The 21,001-nt window shown below is 38.9% G+C and overlaps 2 protein-coding genes across 2 annotated transcripts; both read right to left on the reverse strand.

The window, feature by feature from the left end:
* Positions 1-1,148: 1,148 nt before the first annotated feature.
* On the reverse strand, positions 1,149-5,429 carry LOC111965967 (homeobox protein Hox-C12a). The gene is made up of 2 exons (XM_023990406.2): positions 4,824-5,429; positions 1,149-3,742 (listed from the first exon to the last, which is right to left on the reverse strand). The coding sequence occupies exons 1-2, from the start codon at positions 5,413-5,415 to the stop codon at positions 3,504-3,506; spliced, it is 831 nt and encodes a 276-aa protein (XP_023846174.1). The 5' UTR covers positions 5,416-5,429; the 3' UTR covers positions 1,149-3,503.
* Positions 5,430-14,941: 9,512 nt separating this feature from the next.
* Positions 14,942-18,983, reverse strand: LOC111965977 (homeobox protein Hox-C13a-like). Its single transcript, XM_023990419.2, has 2 exons — positions 18,266-18,983; positions 14,942-16,001 (listed from the first exon to the last, which is right to left on the reverse strand). The coding sequence occupies exons 1-2, from the start codon at positions 18,924-18,926 to the stop codon at positions 15,742-15,744; spliced, it is 921 nt and encodes a 306-aa protein (XP_023846187.1). The 5' UTR covers positions 18,927-18,983; the 3' UTR covers positions 14,942-15,741.
* Positions 18,984-21,001: the final 2,018 nt, after the last annotated feature.

The raw sequence follows: 21,001 nt of genomic DNA on the forward strand, positions 1-21,001 counted from the left end.
TCCCGTTTCTTTTTTGGAGACATCAAAATATGTAGGTTCGATTGAAGAACCGCTCACCATGAAATCAAAACATGTAACTACATCTCAAAAAGGCTTTAAAAAATATATGTTTGTATAACGCAAATATGGTCAAAACTAGTTGCCAAATTAATATATACCATAAAGCCTATTGATGGCCTTTCGCCTACTCGATGAGCTGACCTGAGACGAATTGTAAGCATATATTACTAAAGTCAAAGAGGTTGAAATAAATACTAGAATATACTTTTTGCTAAACCCAATGTCAAGGTGAATATATATGTGATCAGAGGTAAGCCTCTGTGTGAATGTGGAAATCTGAATGCATTTCCATAAATAAAGCTTTAAGTAAACTGAAGTTCAGTGCAAGAAATCCAGTTGCGTAAAAGCATGATAATTCTGAACACAAAGTGATGGATGCTTTTGATGTTTCTGGCCTCCGGAACTGTAACAGCTCCATTCAATGGGTCTAAACCTATAACCACCGCGCTGAGAAACCAATGTTTTCACAACGTAAAGTTCCTATCATAAAAGTCTATGTATTTAGCAACGTGTATACACACGTGGTTGGAGTTAAATTAGGCCTACAGATTAAAGAGCAAAGCAAAACAAAGACTGAGGCATCCCTCCTAAACATATCGTCATATTGTAATCTCTGATCATCGGCCCATATCACTGAACCATATTGTTATGTGGTGGTGCAAGCAGCGGGAAAAGTGTTTCATTGCTAATATATTATTTTATTGCGTCCTCTTCGCAACCTTGTAAAAGCATAGCTTGCTGTGGCCAACTTGACCAAAAAAGGAACTATAACTGGATTTATTGCTAGCATTTCTTGTACCACTATACCTTATAAAATGATTTGCTTGAAATGTGAGGCTGAGAATCAAAAAGGTACCAGTCTACTTCTGTGAGTTTGCCTCGGGTATCTAAGTTGAATTCTTCTGCATGATTTTGTTGGTTGTGAGGATTAACAGAACGGCGTGTGCTCTAGGCCTATATGCGCTCTACAGTTAGACCTACATGCACACCACAACGTCTACAACCCCTCCACTACTTGTTGCCATATTGATGTTACTCATAACTCCAACTAAATAATACCAATGAGTATAATTACACCAACAATATGATAATGATATAAAAGTTAACATATTTTAATAGACATAATAAACCTTACACATATGAAACATTCATGTAATTCATATTGGTATAGGCACATTTATTCTATAAACTGGATATAGATGTTACATAACACAGACAAAACGAAAATCTATCATATTGCTCATTCTAAAATGCAGTTATTGTAAACATTCTTATTTTACAATATAGCATACGTGAGTTGGTTTCATTGAGACAAAAGGGGAACGTATTGAATAACACTGGAGAGATGAGAGGAAAACAGAGCAGCGCAAGCCATTCAGGACATTTACATTTTCATCAACAAAATTCCTAGGGGAGAATTTATTCCGAATTATTTACAAACACGGTCACGTTGACAATAATACAGCTACTGACTATAGGTACTACTTTTGATAACATTAAAATCTACTTATAGCTTTCATTATGAAAATTATTATAACGATAATAAAAAATATATAACAGACAACAAGCAATAATCATCAATGCATAGAAGGTAAGTGAGTTTCAGTATTTGGTGTTGGAACGGATGAGCCCAAATAAAATTGAATGAATCCTGTTGACTACTTTCTAGGCCTTTTTCACATGTCACAATGGATATGCTATACAAGCCTTGAGGAATTTGGCCTACTTCTCAGAACATGTATTAGCCTTTTTTTGTATTAACTATCAATACAACAGAGTAAAACTGATTGCAATTCCCAGATTCATTGCTCTCATTCCTGCCTTGTAGGGCTAGGGGACGCACTTAAATCAGAACACGTTCACCTACTCCATGATAACTGCTCAGTTATTTATACAGGTTTAAAGAGGGATCCGAGTGTTTACGAAAAAAGATATTGGTCTACATAAGCCCCCAATTATTATTGCAGTAAACAGATCGCAGTCCATAAATAGTCATGACGGTACATAGGCTATTACTTTGCACCCAAGCGACAAGAGAATCCGCGGATCATTCCGCACAGAAATAGCAGCATGTACCCTTGCTCACCCCTCCCCAAAACAAACTCAAATAGCTTATCGTAGTCCCCCCACTAGCCTTTAAGACTGCAACTCGGAAACGTTGTGTGTGTGTGTGTGTGTGTTTTAGCGGGATGAGAAATGTAATAGCAGATAATCGACTTTTGTAAATCAAAGTGTTGTAATTTACAAACAATATCGAAATGCACTCATGAAAACAGCTCTAGAATGGATGGCTCTGACAGACGCAGTAGGCTGTATGGCCAGTTGTTGTCCTTGACCGTGGCCATGCACGTTTCCTAGAGTACATGATTGATTGAAAATGAATAACTTAGGCTTTTAATTGCATGCCCCAAAACCGTCTTAAGATCCACTGAGATAAAAAAACATTTTTTTTATAAATGGCTGAATATGCCAAAGCCCAAGTTCAACCTTTCATGAACGTTGTAACACTTGTTTTAGGAGTTATGGGGTCGATCATGTCATGACTTATTTAATACTGGTGAAATGTAGATTGGATGTAAACCATTATGGGCCATAGTTATATTGATGCACCGTGCCTACATAGACGTTGCTAAGTGAACTCAAACTTATGAAACATAATTTGGGTCAGTTCAATCTTAATTCCACTCATGAGACTAAAAAGGTTTATAAATACATGCTATGCATTCACAAATTTGATTGACGTACTCTTTAATATTGAATAACCATTAGTATGGATTCCGGAACTTTCAATTAGCTTCATATTCTCAACAAGCAGGCCTATGCTTATTACTGAAATTGTTCATATCTTAAATCAAATCAATTTGTAAAAATCCGATATATATATACTTTGATTAGTTAAATTTGTTTGAAATGATTGTGAACATGGTAGACAGGACGTTCTGCCGTACCGAATGAGTCACAAGTGTTAGTGCATTGGTAAAAGGATGGGAAACTAAATAGCCAAAGAAATCTTAGAAAAAAGTTACAAATCCCAAATTGTATTTTCCCGAATAATGTTAATTGAAACTTTGTGTTGCTTTAGACTGCACTGTGCCTTTCATTCCTGGGCGCTGACTATTTCGAATGTTCTATATCAAAGAACGCATAATATAGGGAAGACTATTAGCCCTTGCACTGTCACTACTTGTATTGATAAACGTTTTATGCGATTTAAGGTCAGATAAAGATATTATTTGGTCTCTTGATTTGTTTTTCGAGATCGATGTAGTGATAACTCAGATGAGGTCGTTTTGTTTCAGAAAATATCCTTCTTCTAAAGGACGTCAGACGTCATACTGTGCATGCTATATGCCATCGAATTTGATTACACCAAAATAATCAACAGTATGTTTCATTGAGAATACAGCCTGCCTATATTCCTCTTTAAAATATATCTCTCCCTCTTAGAAGAAGGACAAGGCCTGCTCCCTAAGCATCAATCTCTTCTTCTTCATCCGCCGGTTCTGGAACCATATCTTAACCTGTTGGTCGCTGAGGTTCAGGCGGTCAGAGAGCTCCCTTCGCCGCTGTCTGGTGATGAACTCATTGAGCATGAACTCGCCTTCCAGCTCCGCCAGCTGGAGTTTGGAGTAGGGTTTACGTTTCTTTCGGGTTCGGGTGTGCATTGGGTACCACGGGGCGCCTGGAGAGAGGGAGAAGTGGATGGGTGAGCATGGGATGAGGCTCTATAGCAGGGCTCTCCAAACCTGTTCCCGGAGCGCAACTGTCCTGTAGGTTTTCACTCAAACCCTAATCTGGCACACCTGATTCTAATAATTAGCTGCTTCATAAACGGAACCAGGTTAGATACAACTGGGTTTGGAGTGAAAACCTACAGGAGGGTAGCTATATAGCTTAGCATGCATCGCCAAGGTAAGGTAAAAATCCTGCACTGCACCAATGGGTTGGTTCTACAGAGCTGATTACCCGTTTTTCAAAGCACAAACGTATTTTGAACGATTTTGTCACCAATGTAAGCAGTTCTTGACCCAGTCTTAAAGCAGACCAATTACCAACATGTAAATTGTCAGATTAGAATATGGACACAAACAAATTAGCTACATTCTACTAGTAGGTCTACTGTTTATCAATTTAGAASTTCACTAAAGAATGTGTGGGACGACAGGGGGACAGATCACATCTTTCTTGTAATTTGATTGTGGAGAGACACGAGCTATAATTCACAATACTCAGTTAAGGTCGCCAATCTCTCTCGAGCCTGCAAGCATATAAAATTGCCAAGAGGCATGCAAACGAGAGTTCTTGTGAATAACATGTATTGTTTTGATGTATGATTTTGTTAAAATATTGGTGTAATTATCAACAAACTCTCAAAAAACATGAGTCTGTATTTGCAGACCTTATCCTGAAATCCCATAGGTTGAAATGGTTCAAAATCGAATACTGTTGTTTCGTTAGTATGATCAAGACATTCTATTATTATTTTGTATTTTTTATCACAAACAATATCTAGTTTTTATGGCGCTGTAAGGGTTTACTGGTGTGTAAAGGCTGAGTGTAAACGGACATATGAACCCTTTCTTGAATGCTTCCCCTAGCGGTGCTCATCCCAACACGCAAGCCTCGTGTCAATTCATTATCCTAATCATTTATATAGACAAATAAAGAAATAAGATTTGAATGAAAAAAACAAGCGTATAACATTCCATTGTTAACATCCAATAAAAGGCAATTCATTGTCGTATATAAATAAATACCCTCACCTCCGCCCGCTGCTGTGCTTGGTGCGTGATTGCCAGGGGATGTCAACGCCTGAGCGATGCCTGTAGAGGCTTTGCTCCCTTCATTGAGCAGCGATGAACTGGAGTCAGATTCTAGGGATTGACAGGATGGCGGATCTTGGGTCAACTGCTCCACGCCATAGTCGTACTTGGAATATGTACCGTTGTTGCCAATCCCGTTGTGCAGTCCATGCTCCGTCGTTATGGAGGAAGAGTCTCCTCTTGCCCTCTCTTCACGTTTGAGGTTTGCGCTTTCAGCGCAAGGTTCCCTGTTGCCGCCACCGTTGCTGTAAAAACATTTGCCTTCATCTTGCCTGGTGATTTCGCATGCACGGTTGAAAGAGGGGTTAATGGACATGGCACTGCTAAAGTAGGGTTGAGGATATCCATTGCACGGCTCCGACGCGTTCCAAGGAAGGGAGCATACATTGTCCCTTCTTGGGTAGGAGAGAGAGGGTAGACCCGCCAGTTGTCCCCCGGACGCTCTAAAATTGGGGAGGTAAAATGTGTCTCCCGTGTGGATGTTTACCAACGGTCCCACAAACCCGGGATTAAGAAGATTATGCTCGCCCATTTCGGCGGGCCCGGCCAAGAGCTTCTAGTTTATAGTAATCTGACATTTAACATAGTTAAACCGAGCGGCGCGCCTGATTGGTCGAACTAGGGTCACATGTCCCCACCAATTTGCCTTACGGAAGGTACCACCCACTATGTCCATGTCTGACCAAACAAAACATTAGCTTCTGTATTACGGGTTTTATAAGCTTTTTAAAATACTTATAAACATTTAATGCAAAAGGAAATCTGGGTTGTGTTTTCTCCTTATTGCATGTGCTTCAAAATACTATACTCTTTCATTCTTAAGTGATACCCCAATCCATTAATATTACAGGCCATCTTGATCTCAGTCAAGTATTCCCAGAGCTTGCTTTTTCTTTTTAATATGTCATTTAACAGTTACAAGGCAGCTGCAAAAAGGTCTGTAAGTGTTCTATTGTTTCCGACGCACCAAATATCTACAATTGTTGGGTGTGCTTGTCCGACTTTATTTTAGAGCAAATTACAGATGAATCGGAATGTCATATAAAGCTGTGATGCTCCACTTTACGGGCCTGTTTTAAGGAACGACTGATGCCCACAGCCTCACTCCTCTCGTATTTACAGTAACGGGGTCAGTAGGTTGAAACCGTTGGCTCAGTAAAAAACGAGACGATCTGCAGTAAGGTTATTTTAAGAGCGTATATTTCAAATGATACTCGTGCTTCTCTGAGGAATATCCTATTAAACGTTCGTGGCCATGCACTGGGTAGCTCGGTATAAACTCACTATTATTTTAACAAGGTGGTCGAAGGAGCTTAAATGCGCTTCATTAGTCGAAATTAATCACAGTGCATTTTTATTAATTGATTTGCAACTGAGCACCCCTGTCACAATCAAGTTGAGTAAAGTGAGCGATGAAGGGCGGCAGGGAGCCTAGTGGTTAGAGCGTTGGATTAGTAGCCGAAAGGTTGCAAGATCGAATCCCCGAGCTGACAAGGTAAAAATCTGTCGATCTGCTCCTGAACAAGGCAGTTAGCCCACTGTTCCTAGGCCGTCATTGAAAATAAGAATTTGTTCTTAACTGAATAAAGATTTATCGAAAATATTATCAGGTATCTAATTATTAGGTATCTGTATGATAGGCCTACTGCGAAAAAAGGGCTCACAGAGGGATGATAACATTTAATGGGTGACTGGCTGGTCCAATAAGGAGTGTTCCATTGTGGAAAGTGTTCCTCTAAATACAACAAGGAAATGGAATAAGACTTGATTTTTGGTTAAGAAACTACTCATTTTAATTATTTACATTCCTCGTGTAATGTTGTTATTCTCRAAATGCCTGACAACCTTCACCGCGTTCTAATCATTGGCCTACTTGCCAAGCGATAGCAATTACGTAAGATGTCAACAAAACATTGCTTATCATATAATTACTAATGGCTTACCATTGTTAATACAGTGCCATAGTGGGGCTATGTGTGCATAGGACAGAGAGGAGTCGCTATTTTATCAATCAATTAAACCTACCTATACATATCACTTTCTATAGAAGCCTTGGCTTCTGCAGCAGCAGCTGCTATGCGACAAAAATGAAATAATAGTGTCTGTAAGGATTCATTTTCATCAAGAAGGATGGAAAGATATTTATAAATGTGGCATGGTAAATTAGGCCTAACGTAAACTTTGGAGGTTGGCAGTGCATTTGCAAGTGTATTTCACACTACTTGTCTGTGGCCCATTGAAACTTGAAATGGGCTAATACAAGCTACGCATTAGAGCTATGGAAGGAAGGCTACAGAAGCAGTTATCATATAGCTTCAGCATACGTGAAATCCTTCATATTTGGGACATGCGAGTTGAAAAAGCGCCACAGGTCTGGAATAATGAAACTGCATATGAGACATACATGCTGTCATTCCAAGAGCACGCATTGCCTGTTTTAGCTGTCAATCAACGTTGCTTTATACAAATGAGACCAGACAATCGACGAAAACAGAAACAATATCTGATTTCAAGCTAGTGTGTTTTTATTTTTAGGTGTAAATATAGAAATATTTAAACATATAGGCCTAGGTCTACAGTAGGTCTGCAGTAGGTCTACAGTATGTGTATCTCCATAACGTGTTAATAAAATGCCCTAATATCTAGAGCATTTGTGTATTATGTGACACTATCCTAAAATTGGTACTCAGTTAGTTTTAGAGTTGAGAGATTTTTTTAGAGCCCATTGTTTTGAACTGCCATCAGATACAGTATTTTTTTTAAAAATCGTGCGTAATAGTCTACCCAAAAGGACCTTTTTTCATAAACAAATGACAGCAAATGCAAATGAATGAAACACATAACATGCATTTCTTAGGCCTGTTTGTGGTCTTGTACTTATTACATGTTTTGTTCTGCTTCACAAAACGAATATGGATAAAAAACTAAATTGCCGTTGATTTTCCATGATCAATAGCCTAGCTTTTGGATTAGTTAAGCAGAGTAGGCCTGCCTATATGCTGCACAAGTTCACTAAATGTTGTAGGCATATTATAATCATTATCAGAAAAGAACACTAGTCATCGACCTCCAGTCATCCACGGCTCAGTCATTGCACAGATTAGTGTACTCCTACTAGGATGATATTGACCAAAGTAGCAAGGGGAATCTCATAACAACAGTCTATGATATCTAGGAACACAAACACACAGACCAATACATCTTTCATGTTTATGCTAATGAGCCTATCCATTTCTCAGCGCACACAGTGCTAATCACAAATTATGAGGTTAAAAAACAGTCCGTTTGGCAATCACGGATGTTACCTTGGTGAAACAGAAGAGAGATAACCATGCCCCACAATGACGGCCATTGAAAAAAAGGAATCACTCCAAACTCTGACGTCTCGACAGGAAGTTAAAAAACAACATGATTGTGTATATAGAAGAAACGCAAAATGTAGAAACACCACAGGTATTTTCTATTGAAGACAAGACTCAGGAATCACATTTTTAAACACTTTAACATACAATTGTAAAAAGATGCTGAAACTTTCGCGTTCTTTCCTTCCGCTTTTTTTAGTGAAGAACGCTATACCAATTGGCGCGTCGGCAGTTCAAGGTCACTGTCTAGTGCATTGATGTCTGCTGGCTCATTGACACAACTGTCTTGGAATCCCTCGCCATGTCCAGACAGGGGCAATAGCGTAAACAAAGAACGTTTCCTTCCTTTGAGTTCGTTACATGTTGTCAGAGTTGCAGCCCCGTTGTGAAACTCATGAATGATTCTTTAAAGTCCCCCAAAAAATCACACTGAAGCCAAATATCAATGTCAACCCTATTAACATTAGGACACTATAGCTCATACTTATATGGTAGCATGGTCATACTTAGATGGTAGAATATAAAAAGTATCACACTTGAGTTTTCTAATTGTTGAGTAGGCTAATTATATTTGACCGATTTTTTAATCTTATTTTTCGTGAGAATAAAATGATAGAATGATTCAGTCTATAGCCTACTCAGTCTATAGCTTACAGGCAAGCCAAGGCCAATCGTAATGTTAAATTGGCAATCTAAAATAAACAAAACTGGTCGAGGCAACACTGGTTCTGGAAAGGAATGTGAAAGAATTCAAGCTAAGAACTGCAACTTCAATTCCTTAATAATGTTTAATGCTGACAGGTTCCAGGGCGCCTTCACAGCACTTGTTTGTATTTGGTTGTTTATKTATTACTTAAACATACTTAATCAACATGGCATCGATAGATTGTGCAATTTAAATTTGCGTTTACACAGATTACAAGGCTATTTTAAATGTAATCCACTTTTGATTAGTCCACAACTCAATAAAAACAGAAAGTCTATCTGATGTTTTTTCCCATAGGCCTGAGTGTTTTTACTTCAGTCAAGTTCAATTGCGTAGCCTAACTACCAATTTACCCAGTAACCAATGGCTTGATCTAAACAAAATGGTAATGTATAATTAATTGTCGTATAAAGATAGCTAAAATAATATAACAAAGTAATATGGCCAAAGAAGCTGGATTAAATAAACAACCCTCAATTATTGAAGAATGCCATATCATCAATTCAGACTATGAAACCTGTATTTTGACGCAAGATTAAAAATGACCACAATATAGGCTACTTCATGGGCACAAAATATACCTAGCCTACTTCATGGCATCGACATGGAAAACATTAATATAGAATCAATTTCATCCTTACTACTGTCAATACATTATTTGGTAGGCTGCTTTTTATTGCTAACCTAAACCGAATACACACAACGAATACATAGCCTAAATACATCACCTGTGATGTCTTGAATGACTTTTGGAATTCTGTTTTCTATTTGATAGGCTATGGACTATATTGCAATAGTCCGTGTTATTTGTTTGGTAAGGCACAACCGCATAAAATAAACCCACATGCGGTTTTGGCACTGTGATGCAAATCTCCCACCGCGTGTGTGTGTGTGTGTGTGTGTGTGTGTCATAAGGGCTACCGACTACCTGCCAATTTACTAATCCAGAATGAGTTATTACAATAAAATCTGTTAGTCATATTATGTCGCCAAGCATTGTTGCTTAAAAAAAAAACTCTAACCCGCCATAATATCTTACAATATGTCCTATACCCCTGCGTGAGAATGCATCATCTGCAATGAACGGCTGCAGCTATTTCTGATGCAACGTCCACTCGAGCACAGTTCAGCTGTTCAGGATAAAGACAGTTCTTCTGGCTGACAAASCAGCTTTAAATCACGCAACATGACCACTGACACATGCTATAAGAATGTCAATTGAAATATTATTCGCAAGGCTACTACTATCAACTACTGTTGATAAAAAGGAAACATTTCTGGGTCGGTGGGTGGGTGAGGTGGTTGTTTGGATTAGGGTAAAGCAATATGTGATGGAATCTCTGATCATTAGCACAATAATTTGATAAAAAAACTAAAACACGAGACAATGTTGTTCTTCTTCAAATTCTGCTCACCTGCTTTATGCTGCAAAAGGGTGAATCCACAATCCCGTCTCCAACTTCCTGCTATTTCCATCTATCCACCACCAGAGGCTGTCATATTCCTTCTTCTCGGTGCTCAGCATTGCCATTCAGGACAGCACACATTCACTCACTCATACTTGGGCCTAAACCCTGGTTGACTGACCATGACAGCCACCTTCTCTTTCTCCGAGTTATTTCCCTAGATCGGTCAGCACGGTTCTAAGTTAAGATATTGACATTAAAATCCCTGTTTTAATGTAATTTATATAATGTACATTATGTCAGATAAGACATATGACAAATGAACAAGTATGTCAAGATATTCAACAAAGAAATATAACATTTGATGATTCAAAAACGATATTGTGAACTTTTTAAGGAACACTGTTCAATTGTAGGCAGGCTACTCTAGAAGTGAGACAAAAACAACAGTTTTACGGTATAGAGGCCCTGTGATTTGAAATGTAACAAGAAAGGAGCTCAACTACGTGGTTTACCGGGAAATAAAAAAGAAAAGCCATTTCAAATTTCTGGGAACGATGCTGAAATGTGCAATTTAACCTAGAGAGGATCTAAGGAAAGCGGATCACACAGCTCAGAAAATGCAAATATTTCATACAAATAAATCCATATTGTATTATATTTCATTGGATAAATGCTACACGAAAGTTACTATTTTACGCAACTAAACAAGTGCGTAAAAGGCTCACTATTTCCATAAAATGTTGCCATTTGTTCAGCAATTGTTTAAAATGTTTGTGTGTGTGACTTATATACATTCTAGAAATTAATTTGTAGATTTTCAGATATTTGGTCTATAAGAGCAGTCATCGAAATCAAGCAGGAATTAGGCCGTGCTATTCAATATGTCCAGTCTATCAAAAGTGTGCGCTTAACGTCTCCATATATGCCCATGTATGATTGTCTCCAATATCTTCCAAATGAAAGAGTTTTCGCCTGCTATTTAAAATAAAACAAAACAACAAATCGAATAGTTTCGAAGCTGCCCATTTTACTTGCAACAATATTATACAAAACCATAAAATACTAAATAAATAAGGCGACTCCTACAGAACCTTTAAGGTTGTCTTCTAACAGTGCCTTACCTACTAGGTTAGCATACTTCATGAAATTGCGGAAGAAAAATTACCACATGCTAAAATACGACCATAGGGGTGGATGCAAACAAAAAATACAGTTACATCGTAAGGGGACAAGTCTCATGGCACTAGGGTTAAATATGATCTTTGCCATTATTACAGTCCTAAATCTGAAACGGGCAGGTATACGCTCTTGATATATAGYGATACAGTTCTTCACATCGATTTGAACTCAAGGTAGTATAAAAACAGCCTACATACCTTCAAAATGATTTTATGGGCCACGTCTGTTTTCCTTTAAGGCAGATGCACAGCTCATCGCAAGGAGCACACTTTAAATCTCGACTTGAAAAGAACGCTACACAGCTCAAACTTGTCGGTGTCAAACGTGATGGACTTGCAAGACGTCTATGGTCTGTCTACCTGTTATCCACGCTCAAAATACCACACACTCCCAATGATGACTGTGTAAGTGTGCTGTATAATTTAAGGTCTGGAGATCGGGGCGAGATAATTCTGTAAGACTGTTAAGCAAAGCATAAGGAAAAAGTGTAAGAAATATAAATGAAAGACAGGAACAGATTAAAATGCTTGGAATTTGGGGGTGATATCAAATAGTCATGGGGGGGGCATAATCCCTGACAGTATCTTCGTTTATGGTATGCTAAATAGTGATAACCTACTGTCTAGACTAGAATTTCTTAAATTATATTGCCTTGCAAACAAACCGCGTGGCTGGTACCCACCCCCACCTCACCAGAGAGAGGAAGCACACCCTTCCCTAGTTATGTCCCTAGCTATGCACGAGCTGTTGTTATGTCAAGGTCAAAGTGACTGCATAGTCATGGTCAAGGGTAGTCAAGAAGTGACGTACAGACACAATAGACGAGGAGCTCTGCAGCTACATTCCAGCCTACTACTAGGCCAACAACTTTGATTGGGCCTAAAGTTAATTTAACAAAATATCAAGCAACAGTTATGTCAAAAGAGCTATAGAAAGGTTTGTCCAATTTTAAGAATTCTTAAATGCGTTTGGTCGGATCTCGTCTTACAAGTTAGCTAAGGCCTATGGTTCAAACAAGACGAATTTGCTGCGTTACACGAATAAGCAACACGACGATGGCACAGATTGTGTTACTATTTGAGCATTTGGGCTACAATCCAACCAACGATATTCCTGATTGTAAGGCATGCTACCAACACCATACAGCCTACGATTCAATATTAAAACGGGGTAGGTTTGCATTTGTCTTTTTGCCACAATGCCAATTTAGGCTACTTTTTTGACCAATATGAAAACAAGTGGTCACGCCGATGGGTCTGTTCTCAAAATACAATTTCCATGAGCACATTTTTCGAGACAAAGATTCATTAGTCAACGTGATATTTGAAAAGGAAACTCGTGTAGGTCTACGTCATCAATACGTTTTGCTCGATTGAATTAGGAGAACTCCAGATACTTTAGATAGCATATTCAAAGAGAAGTATAGCCCAATGATTGATCCCCCAAACGTGTACTCTAATCACACGTCATTCACAAGCAATCTTACCAACATGCCAATATTACCAGCAATATCATTTAGTATTTAGTATTTAGTTGAGATTTTAAAATGAATTGCCTAGCATGTAAAATGCACAGTATTCAAGAGATACAAGAGCGAGTATTTTATGCACAACTAAACACGTGCGTTATTTCCTTAATGCTGTATATTTGTAATTTGTTCACCAATTGTTTCAAAAGCTATTGTGCGACTTATTTCCATTATCGAAATTATATCAAAGGAAAATGTAGGCTATAAATAGCCTTTAGACAATAGTTTAGAAGACTATAAGCGTCATGAGAATCTCACTGAAGTGAATAATATCAAGTTAACCAACATATGTTACAAAAGATTGACTAGCCAACTTTTCGAAATTAGTTTGGAAAGTCAAATTTGATGTTTCGGTATAACCAACCACAATGGACCTTTTTGTGTTTATCCTCGATGATTATTAATCAAGTGCATAATTTGGTATGTGTACCTTGTTTTAAATGATCAAATTAACTAAACATTTCTCGACCAAATAATGCACAGAGAGCTTATGAAGGCTTCCAGAATAAATTAGTTCATGCCACACCTTGGAGCACAAATGAGTGAATCAAATTGCTGCAGACACAAAAAACGTAAATAATCTGTGTTTTTTAAAGCCTACTCTTAAAATGACTCTTTGCTAATAATCTACACAGACAATTCTTCTTTCGACAAAATATCTAGCCTATCATTGCGTTTTGAAAATCATATTCAGAATCTGTAATGCAGTTAATTTAGGTTTCACGGAGATATTCTCAATAACCTATAGACCGACTAAACCCAGTGATTTCATTGTCATGACAATCTACCATTATGGAATGAAGATATAGGGAGGCTAATTTATATCAGCTAGTCCTGAAGTAGATCGACTTCTCGGTCGAACGCAGAATTTAAGATAATATGATGAGGACTAGTCAAAGTCAGGATTGGGTTTATCATTCTAGAATTTAAACCATAATTGAACATTTTCAGTATAGGGGTTCTTAACAATTTAGACCTGGAGTAGTCTATGCTTAATGTCATTGAAGCTGGTTACAACGGTAATGACGTTCAACGAGGTAGACCTAATGTTATCATATTGAGTGTATTGAGTGTGGCCAACTTATCTCACTTTATCAAATGATTCTACATGAATATTCGACGTTAGCCTACTGGTTATTTATCGAATAAGACAATTTGCCCAAAATGCATAATCATAATAGCCCAAATAATATGAAAAAAGGTTATTATTGCCGTTTTGATTTCGGGTCCATCATTTGGTTAGCCTACTCAACAAATGTTCAAATGCTTTTCTGATTTGCACAACATTTTGACATACATTCTCAACTGTCATCGATCAACTAATTGTCAATGTGCAATATCTATTCTCAACCAGAACTCAGGGTAGACAAAAATCCGGAACACTAAAACTAGTATGATATGTTACGTTTGGTATGGTACTGTATGTATTAATTTGTTTTGTACGATATGTGCGCTAATGTTAGCTAGGTGGCTAATGTTAGCTAGGCTATGGGTTAGTGGTTAAGGTTAGGGTTAAGGTTAGCTAACATGCTAAGTAGTTGCAAATGAGCTAAAAAGTTGTAAGTAGTTGCAAAGTAGCTAATTAGCTAAAATGCTAACGTTGTCTTTGATGAGGTTGGAACACGCAACCTTTCGGTTGCTAGACGTTCATGTTACATTCCCGACCAACCACTCTCCCTTTCGCTTTTGCCTTAAGTAACCATACAAAACATAACATATCATACTAATTTGAGTGTCCCGGATTTTCTTTTACTATTTTCTACATCCTATAAAGTGACACCGAATATGTCATACAGAGACAGAAGAGTAGACATTAAGCGATTTAACCAGACAAGATCTCGATCAAATAGAAAACAGATTCTATTAAAAAAAAAGTCATTTGACCTTGTTGGTCGTTATATTTATTTGTATATGAAACACGTTTCCATTGAGTAAATGTCGATCAAACATAACATCACAGTTTAAATACTGCACAAAATAAAGGAATAAAACAGCCTATGGGAGTGCACAGCCCGGATGCAATAAGACCTAACTCACTATACAAACCAAATGAGAAAAGATTGTGCATTAATATGAAACATGTTTTAATATTCTTATATTGATTACAATCATTCCAGTTGCATGACAGAGACATATCATTCACTGAAAAAACATGATCTAAATATGAGAACCATAAAATATAGCAATTTACAACCTCTGTCACAAGACAGAACCTTTAATTAAATAATAAATGCACGGCACTGTACATAGACAATAGCAGACTTGCTCATTCCCTTGGGATCAAACTAAAACCGCCATACAATATCATTGAAATATAGTTTTCAGTCTTGATGCGTCCAATACCTGAAAATGTCTGAACAAGATCACTGTATGACATCCCCAAAGACCTCGGTTTACTTTATCAGTCACAAAAGTTTTTAATTTAGGTCTCAGGCTATACTAACAATGCTGGTAGCTTTCGACGCTCCTGTAAGGATGTGATCATTCGTTCCAAACCAGGTTTAGTAAATCTTCTTCTGTATTTTCCCCCAGTTTATGTCCAAATAGGGAGGTGAGATTAAGTTTGTGTTTTGCAATGCATCATACCAGGTGAGAATAATGTCAATAGATAAATATCGAGCGTTAGTGATAAAAAAAAGTATTTGAGTTGCCATGCCAGTGAGATTGGACTGAATCAAGTGGCATGCATGTGAGAGCTTGATTTAGATTTACAGACGAATTTCTTCTCCTTCACCCGCCGGTTCTGGAACCAAATGGTGACCTGGCGTTCGGAGAGATTAGTAGTGGCAGATATTCGCCGTCTCTTGTCTTTGGTGATGAACTTGCTAGCTGCATAATCTTTCTCTAGCTCCTTCAGTTGGATCTTGGTGTAAGGAACTCGCTTTTTGCGGCCTCGTCGGTAGCTGCTGACCTCTGGTTGCAAAGGGACGACATCTGAGAAAAGAAGGGCATAACAACCATTGGTAGCCTACAACAATTGAAAACTAGGAGAAACAATTTGAAAGATAAATAAAAACATTTGGGGGGGGGGGGGGGGGGGTGCTATGCTGTGTGAAAGTACCCAGCACTGATGCATTGCATTCAAATCATTGCATTTGGTGAAGTTCATGGTCCCCGTAGATTGGCTATGCTAATTTATGAAGATGGCCCTAAAATTCTTGAAGTAGGCTACGGTTGGACTTAACTTATGTTACATCACAATCATTAGGGTTTAAAAATATATAATCTAAATGTCTAAATGGTAAACGAGCCCATTAAAGGCGCTGCATGGTCATTCGGTGGTCTGCATTGGCCGTGGTCTGCATTTACGGTGATACCGCCTCTGCTGAAGGCAGGGCATTCATACTTCTTGCGTTTAGCAGAGCAGTGCCGAGCTGTTGTGAAGGAAGTTGTCAAGGAAGTGAGTTTGTGTTTATACAGGACCCCCCGCCCCCACCTACCGTCAACCAATCATGTCAATGCGGATCCCTCCGCATTGTCACAAATTTTGAGAGGCGCACGGCGATGCCGTACAGAGCTCAATTTGGTCTCTGCATGCCTCCAGAGGCTCCGCTATTGCGTCACACCATCCATACCGCGACTCCAACCACATTTTCGGATCAAGCATGCCAGCCATCTCTAGGCCTACCATGATTACTACTTAGTCCAAACATGGATATTTAACCTATGCATATTCAAAATATAAATTGGCATACTGATATGCAAACACTACGAATATTAAGCCTTAATAATCGGAATTGGGGCTATACAGTCGCTTAGTCTATGAGAGCGCAAGAACAGGCTGGGCATTCAGTAGCTAAGCCAATCTATATTGATAGCCCCTGATCTTATACTTGAATGCAGCTACAATTGATGTAATACAGCTAAATAACAAGACATCACATCCCATTAATTTAATAATGCGGATGAGCTGTGTGCAAACAACCTCAGTAGGTTGGTTGGTTAACAGTCCTATCATATTTATCCTTAATTCTACGTTTTATTTCAGCGTGTTTAAGAGTGCATCCATAGCAGAGATGAGATAAACGACTATTTTATCGTCCTGGTACAACCAAACCCAGGACGATAAAAAAAACTGTGATCTATTCAAAAACAGTAGACCTATTCTGTGTTATGGGCATATAGGGCCAATGTCACACTATCCCAATATTGACTGTATTGGCCAACGACAAGTTTGGGGAAAGTGGTCATACAAGCTCCAAAAATCATGTGTGTCAACTGAACTAGATTGTGAATGATAAACCAATCAATCCAGGAATCCATGAGCTATTCTTAACAAGATGGAACGTGATACTGGTATTCAGAAATGTAATTTGCTATTCAATAGGGGCAATTGGCCTACCACATAACTAACGGATCAATTCGTTTCAACTATAGACAATGAGAACGCATACACTTCAAGCCTTGATTACAATTGATTTGGAATTGAATTTGAAATATTAAATAAAGAAATGTAGAAAAAAAGGGTCTCGCCATTGCAAATAAACCTAATGCGTGAAAAGGGTGAGCTTCAGTACACCACTCCCTGTCGTGACTAGATTTACTGGCATTGAGCAAATATCTGTTATTTTATCCGGGAGAGCAACGGTGCCCTGCTCCAATCCATAAACCTAATTGTAGGCTAATGTGAAATCAAAAGGTCTTGTTTTTGCATTTAATCTGTTGTGGTCATATCGTGAAGCAGCCGTGAAGACGAATGATGGTAGGTTGAAGGAAACTAAATATTTTGGTAAGGTTATGTCTTTCCAATCTGTTTTCTTTGCTTCTATATTTTGGCAGACTAATTTCTAGTCCCATATCCGGCTATTGAAAAACCCCATGGCCTCCTCTCCGGAATTTAACTCAAGGATGAACATAAATAAACACGCCTTCACCCTGTGCTATCATGCACTGTACAGTCATGTTTATTTGAGATGGCTATACAAAGGAAACAGGTTTTAAATGCATAAATAACATACATTAAAAGGAAATGTATCAATGTGACATATACAAAACATGTAACAAGAAAAGTACATTGGTTATTTGGATCCTTTCTTATAAGAAACCACAATGCAAGCCNCACACACACACACACTTTTGGTCCTGTTCGTCTTAGTGCAGTGCAGGTAACACTAACAAGTGTGAAACGTAAAAACCACTGGTATTATAAAACGTTACATGAACCATGCATTTTAATAAAAGTGAAAAGGTTTTCATACCTGGGAATGGAGATTTCCAGAGATGTGTTGAGTGTGTTTGCTCTTTAGAACAGTACACCTGTCCGTCCCAGCCATTAGATAGAGCCCAGTGCTGGTAGCCATCCATGGGAATCAAAGTTTCATGTCTCGGTTCCGGGTGCGCACTGATACCTGGGACCACCGACACGTCCAAGTAACCCGGGACAGTCTGGTATGAGCTGGCAAAACCCGGGTAAAATGCGAACTCCTTTGCCCGGCTTGACAGCTCTTCAGTGGGCAGTGCCGCGCTGGGTTCTGCATATTTCTCGGCGGGGTGGTAAGAGCATTGCTTCTGCTGCAAGTTAACGTTGTGCGAGTGTGACAACCGACACCCGTAATAAGGGCTTCCGAATGGGTAGCCATAACCAAGGGTGGCGCTGGAGGAAGTCTGGGGAGCGGGGCACTGTCGCCCAGTGTCGTGGGAGGGTATGTCCGAGTACACAGAACCCTGGTGGCTTAGGGTGCCGGAGTGTCGTCCCAACGCCGAGTGCGATATCAGTTCCCTGCAGTGGGTAGCAGGACAATTCCCGCTTAGTCCCTCCATGGATTGGTTTTTATTCGGATTACTTTCATTCAGGCTTTTTTCATATACATACATCAAGGTGTCCGCCCAGCGTGGATGCAGAACCATCGAAGTTGTCATATCAGGGGTTGACAATGCTTTTTAAAAGTCAACTACTCCAAGACGGACACCTCATCCCCAAGCACATTTGTTGCGCATGCGCAGCGCAATACCCGAGTGTCCAGTTCATTATTGAGACCCTGGGATCCGCAGACACGTGATACGATAACGAGACCGACACGAGGGTGTGTTGGGGGTGGGGGCGAGGGGCTCATCCATTTAAACCGCCTCTGGTGCATGTTTCTTGATTGCGATTTTAAGTCCAGCGGATACTCTCATTGGCTTATCATCGGCAAGTATCCTTAAAGGGGACATCAAACATCCCCAACAGTTTTAAAGGTGGAGGAGGCCATGATCGTCAAATTTTACAAAACGGAAATTCATTTCAACTGAACCACATAAAGTATCAATTCGCCAGGCCAGTGCTATTTAGATAGGCCTACGTCTGAAGATTCTCGATTCTTGATAAGGTAAAGATTACACTTGTCTGACGTACTTTGCTCTAACAATATTTTTCTGTAATCAAACCGGCTAAGCTACATCAATTAGTCTGTCAAACAACAACAATCTATTTACTCACAATTTCACATTTTTACCAGAAGATTGTTGTAGAGCGCAGAATAACACACCACCCTTCAAAATGGAATTGTAACCTATAGAAGTTTTGGTAGGAATTATCTTCCTGTTGTCAATAGCCTAATATCGAAAATGTTCAGATAATTCTCCATGACAGCTTAATTTATTTAACTTGACTGACATTTTAAATGTTCAAATTCTGTGTGTGTGTATATAAATAAATAAATAAATCACAAAACCTTGCCTGGCCAGTTAACGACAACCCTCAAGGTGGTCGACAAGATGCCCAATCTAATGCTAATAGCAACATTTTCTTTCCTCCAATAGTCCTACCACTAACGTAAAGAGGCAAAGGCAAATGACACAATAAACGATGGAAATAAAATATAAAATAAAACCTCTCTCCACGGCACAGAGAAACCACTTTTGCCCAGTTGTATACTCAGAAAGTGGTTTGTTGAAACATGCAACTGCTTGGTCTGTATTATTTGGGAGTAGCCTAATAAACATATATTGCGGTGCAGTTTTGGCAAAACACTGAACATATGAAGAACATAGGCTATTATCCACCTCTCCTAATACTTTTTGGGGGTTATAGCAGTGGTCCATGCATAATCTCTAATCTAACATACCATTTTTTTTCAAGGATGTTTTTTTTGTCAGAGCAGTGGTCCATGCATATTCTCCAATCTAACGGAATGTATTATATTCTCCAGTAGGCTAGTGAGCAAAAAGGTGTATTTATTTTCCACTAATGCCAGTTGTTGTAATCTGAGTCAACAATCTGAGTTAGGGACACAAGGTCTTGGTCTTGTACCGGTCTCTACATTATTTCATTGGACAAAACGTTATTGACCAACCATAATACCTTATATTTCAGGTTTAGTAATAAGTGCATATACGACGTACAAAACTGAGTTAAAAAGGTAGGCCTATTTGCCAGAAATGTAGGATATTGCTAAATTCTAAGAATTGTGTTTTTAGAGATGTGTATGCTCTGAGGGAACGTGTTACAGTCGCACTATAAACAAACATTGTGATTATTAGGCCCATCTAAAATCCCTGCCATGATGGTCAAGAGGCAGTCTTATATAGCTAAATGCACCAGGTATGGGCTCTGTGTCAAAAATCAACATGAAACAAATCCCAACCTATTGGAATTGAAGAGATGAAGAGAATTAAAATCGTTGAACTATATATTCGGTTTGTCGCAGGAAATAGGAACTAATCTGCCAGCGGAGCAACTCACAAATATTGACCATTCATTCAAATTGCAGACACAAGGAAGTCCAAGGTCAAGGTAGGGAACGCAGACTGACATGGTCGTAATAAGTCTAGACAGGCAAGAATGAACTTCACACCCGCATTGTGGAGCTTACGTGCAACCTCGCTGCAATCAGGAGAGACAACAATGACGCTTCCAAGTAGCGGTTTCAGAGAAACAACATCTGGATGGAACAGTCGGCTTGACATACAACGCCTATCAAACCAAACATTTAGCTATCAGAGAAACAACATCT

Source organism: Salvelinus sp. IW2-2015, linkage group LG1 (genome assembly GCF_002910315.2).
Source record: "Salvelinus sp. IW2-2015 linkage group LG1, ASM291031v2, whole genome shotgun sequence".
In the NCBI taxonomy this organism is placed as follows: domain Eukaryota; kingdom Metazoa; phylum Chordata; class Actinopteri; order Salmoniformes; family Salmonidae; genus Salvelinus; species Salvelinus sp. IW2-2015.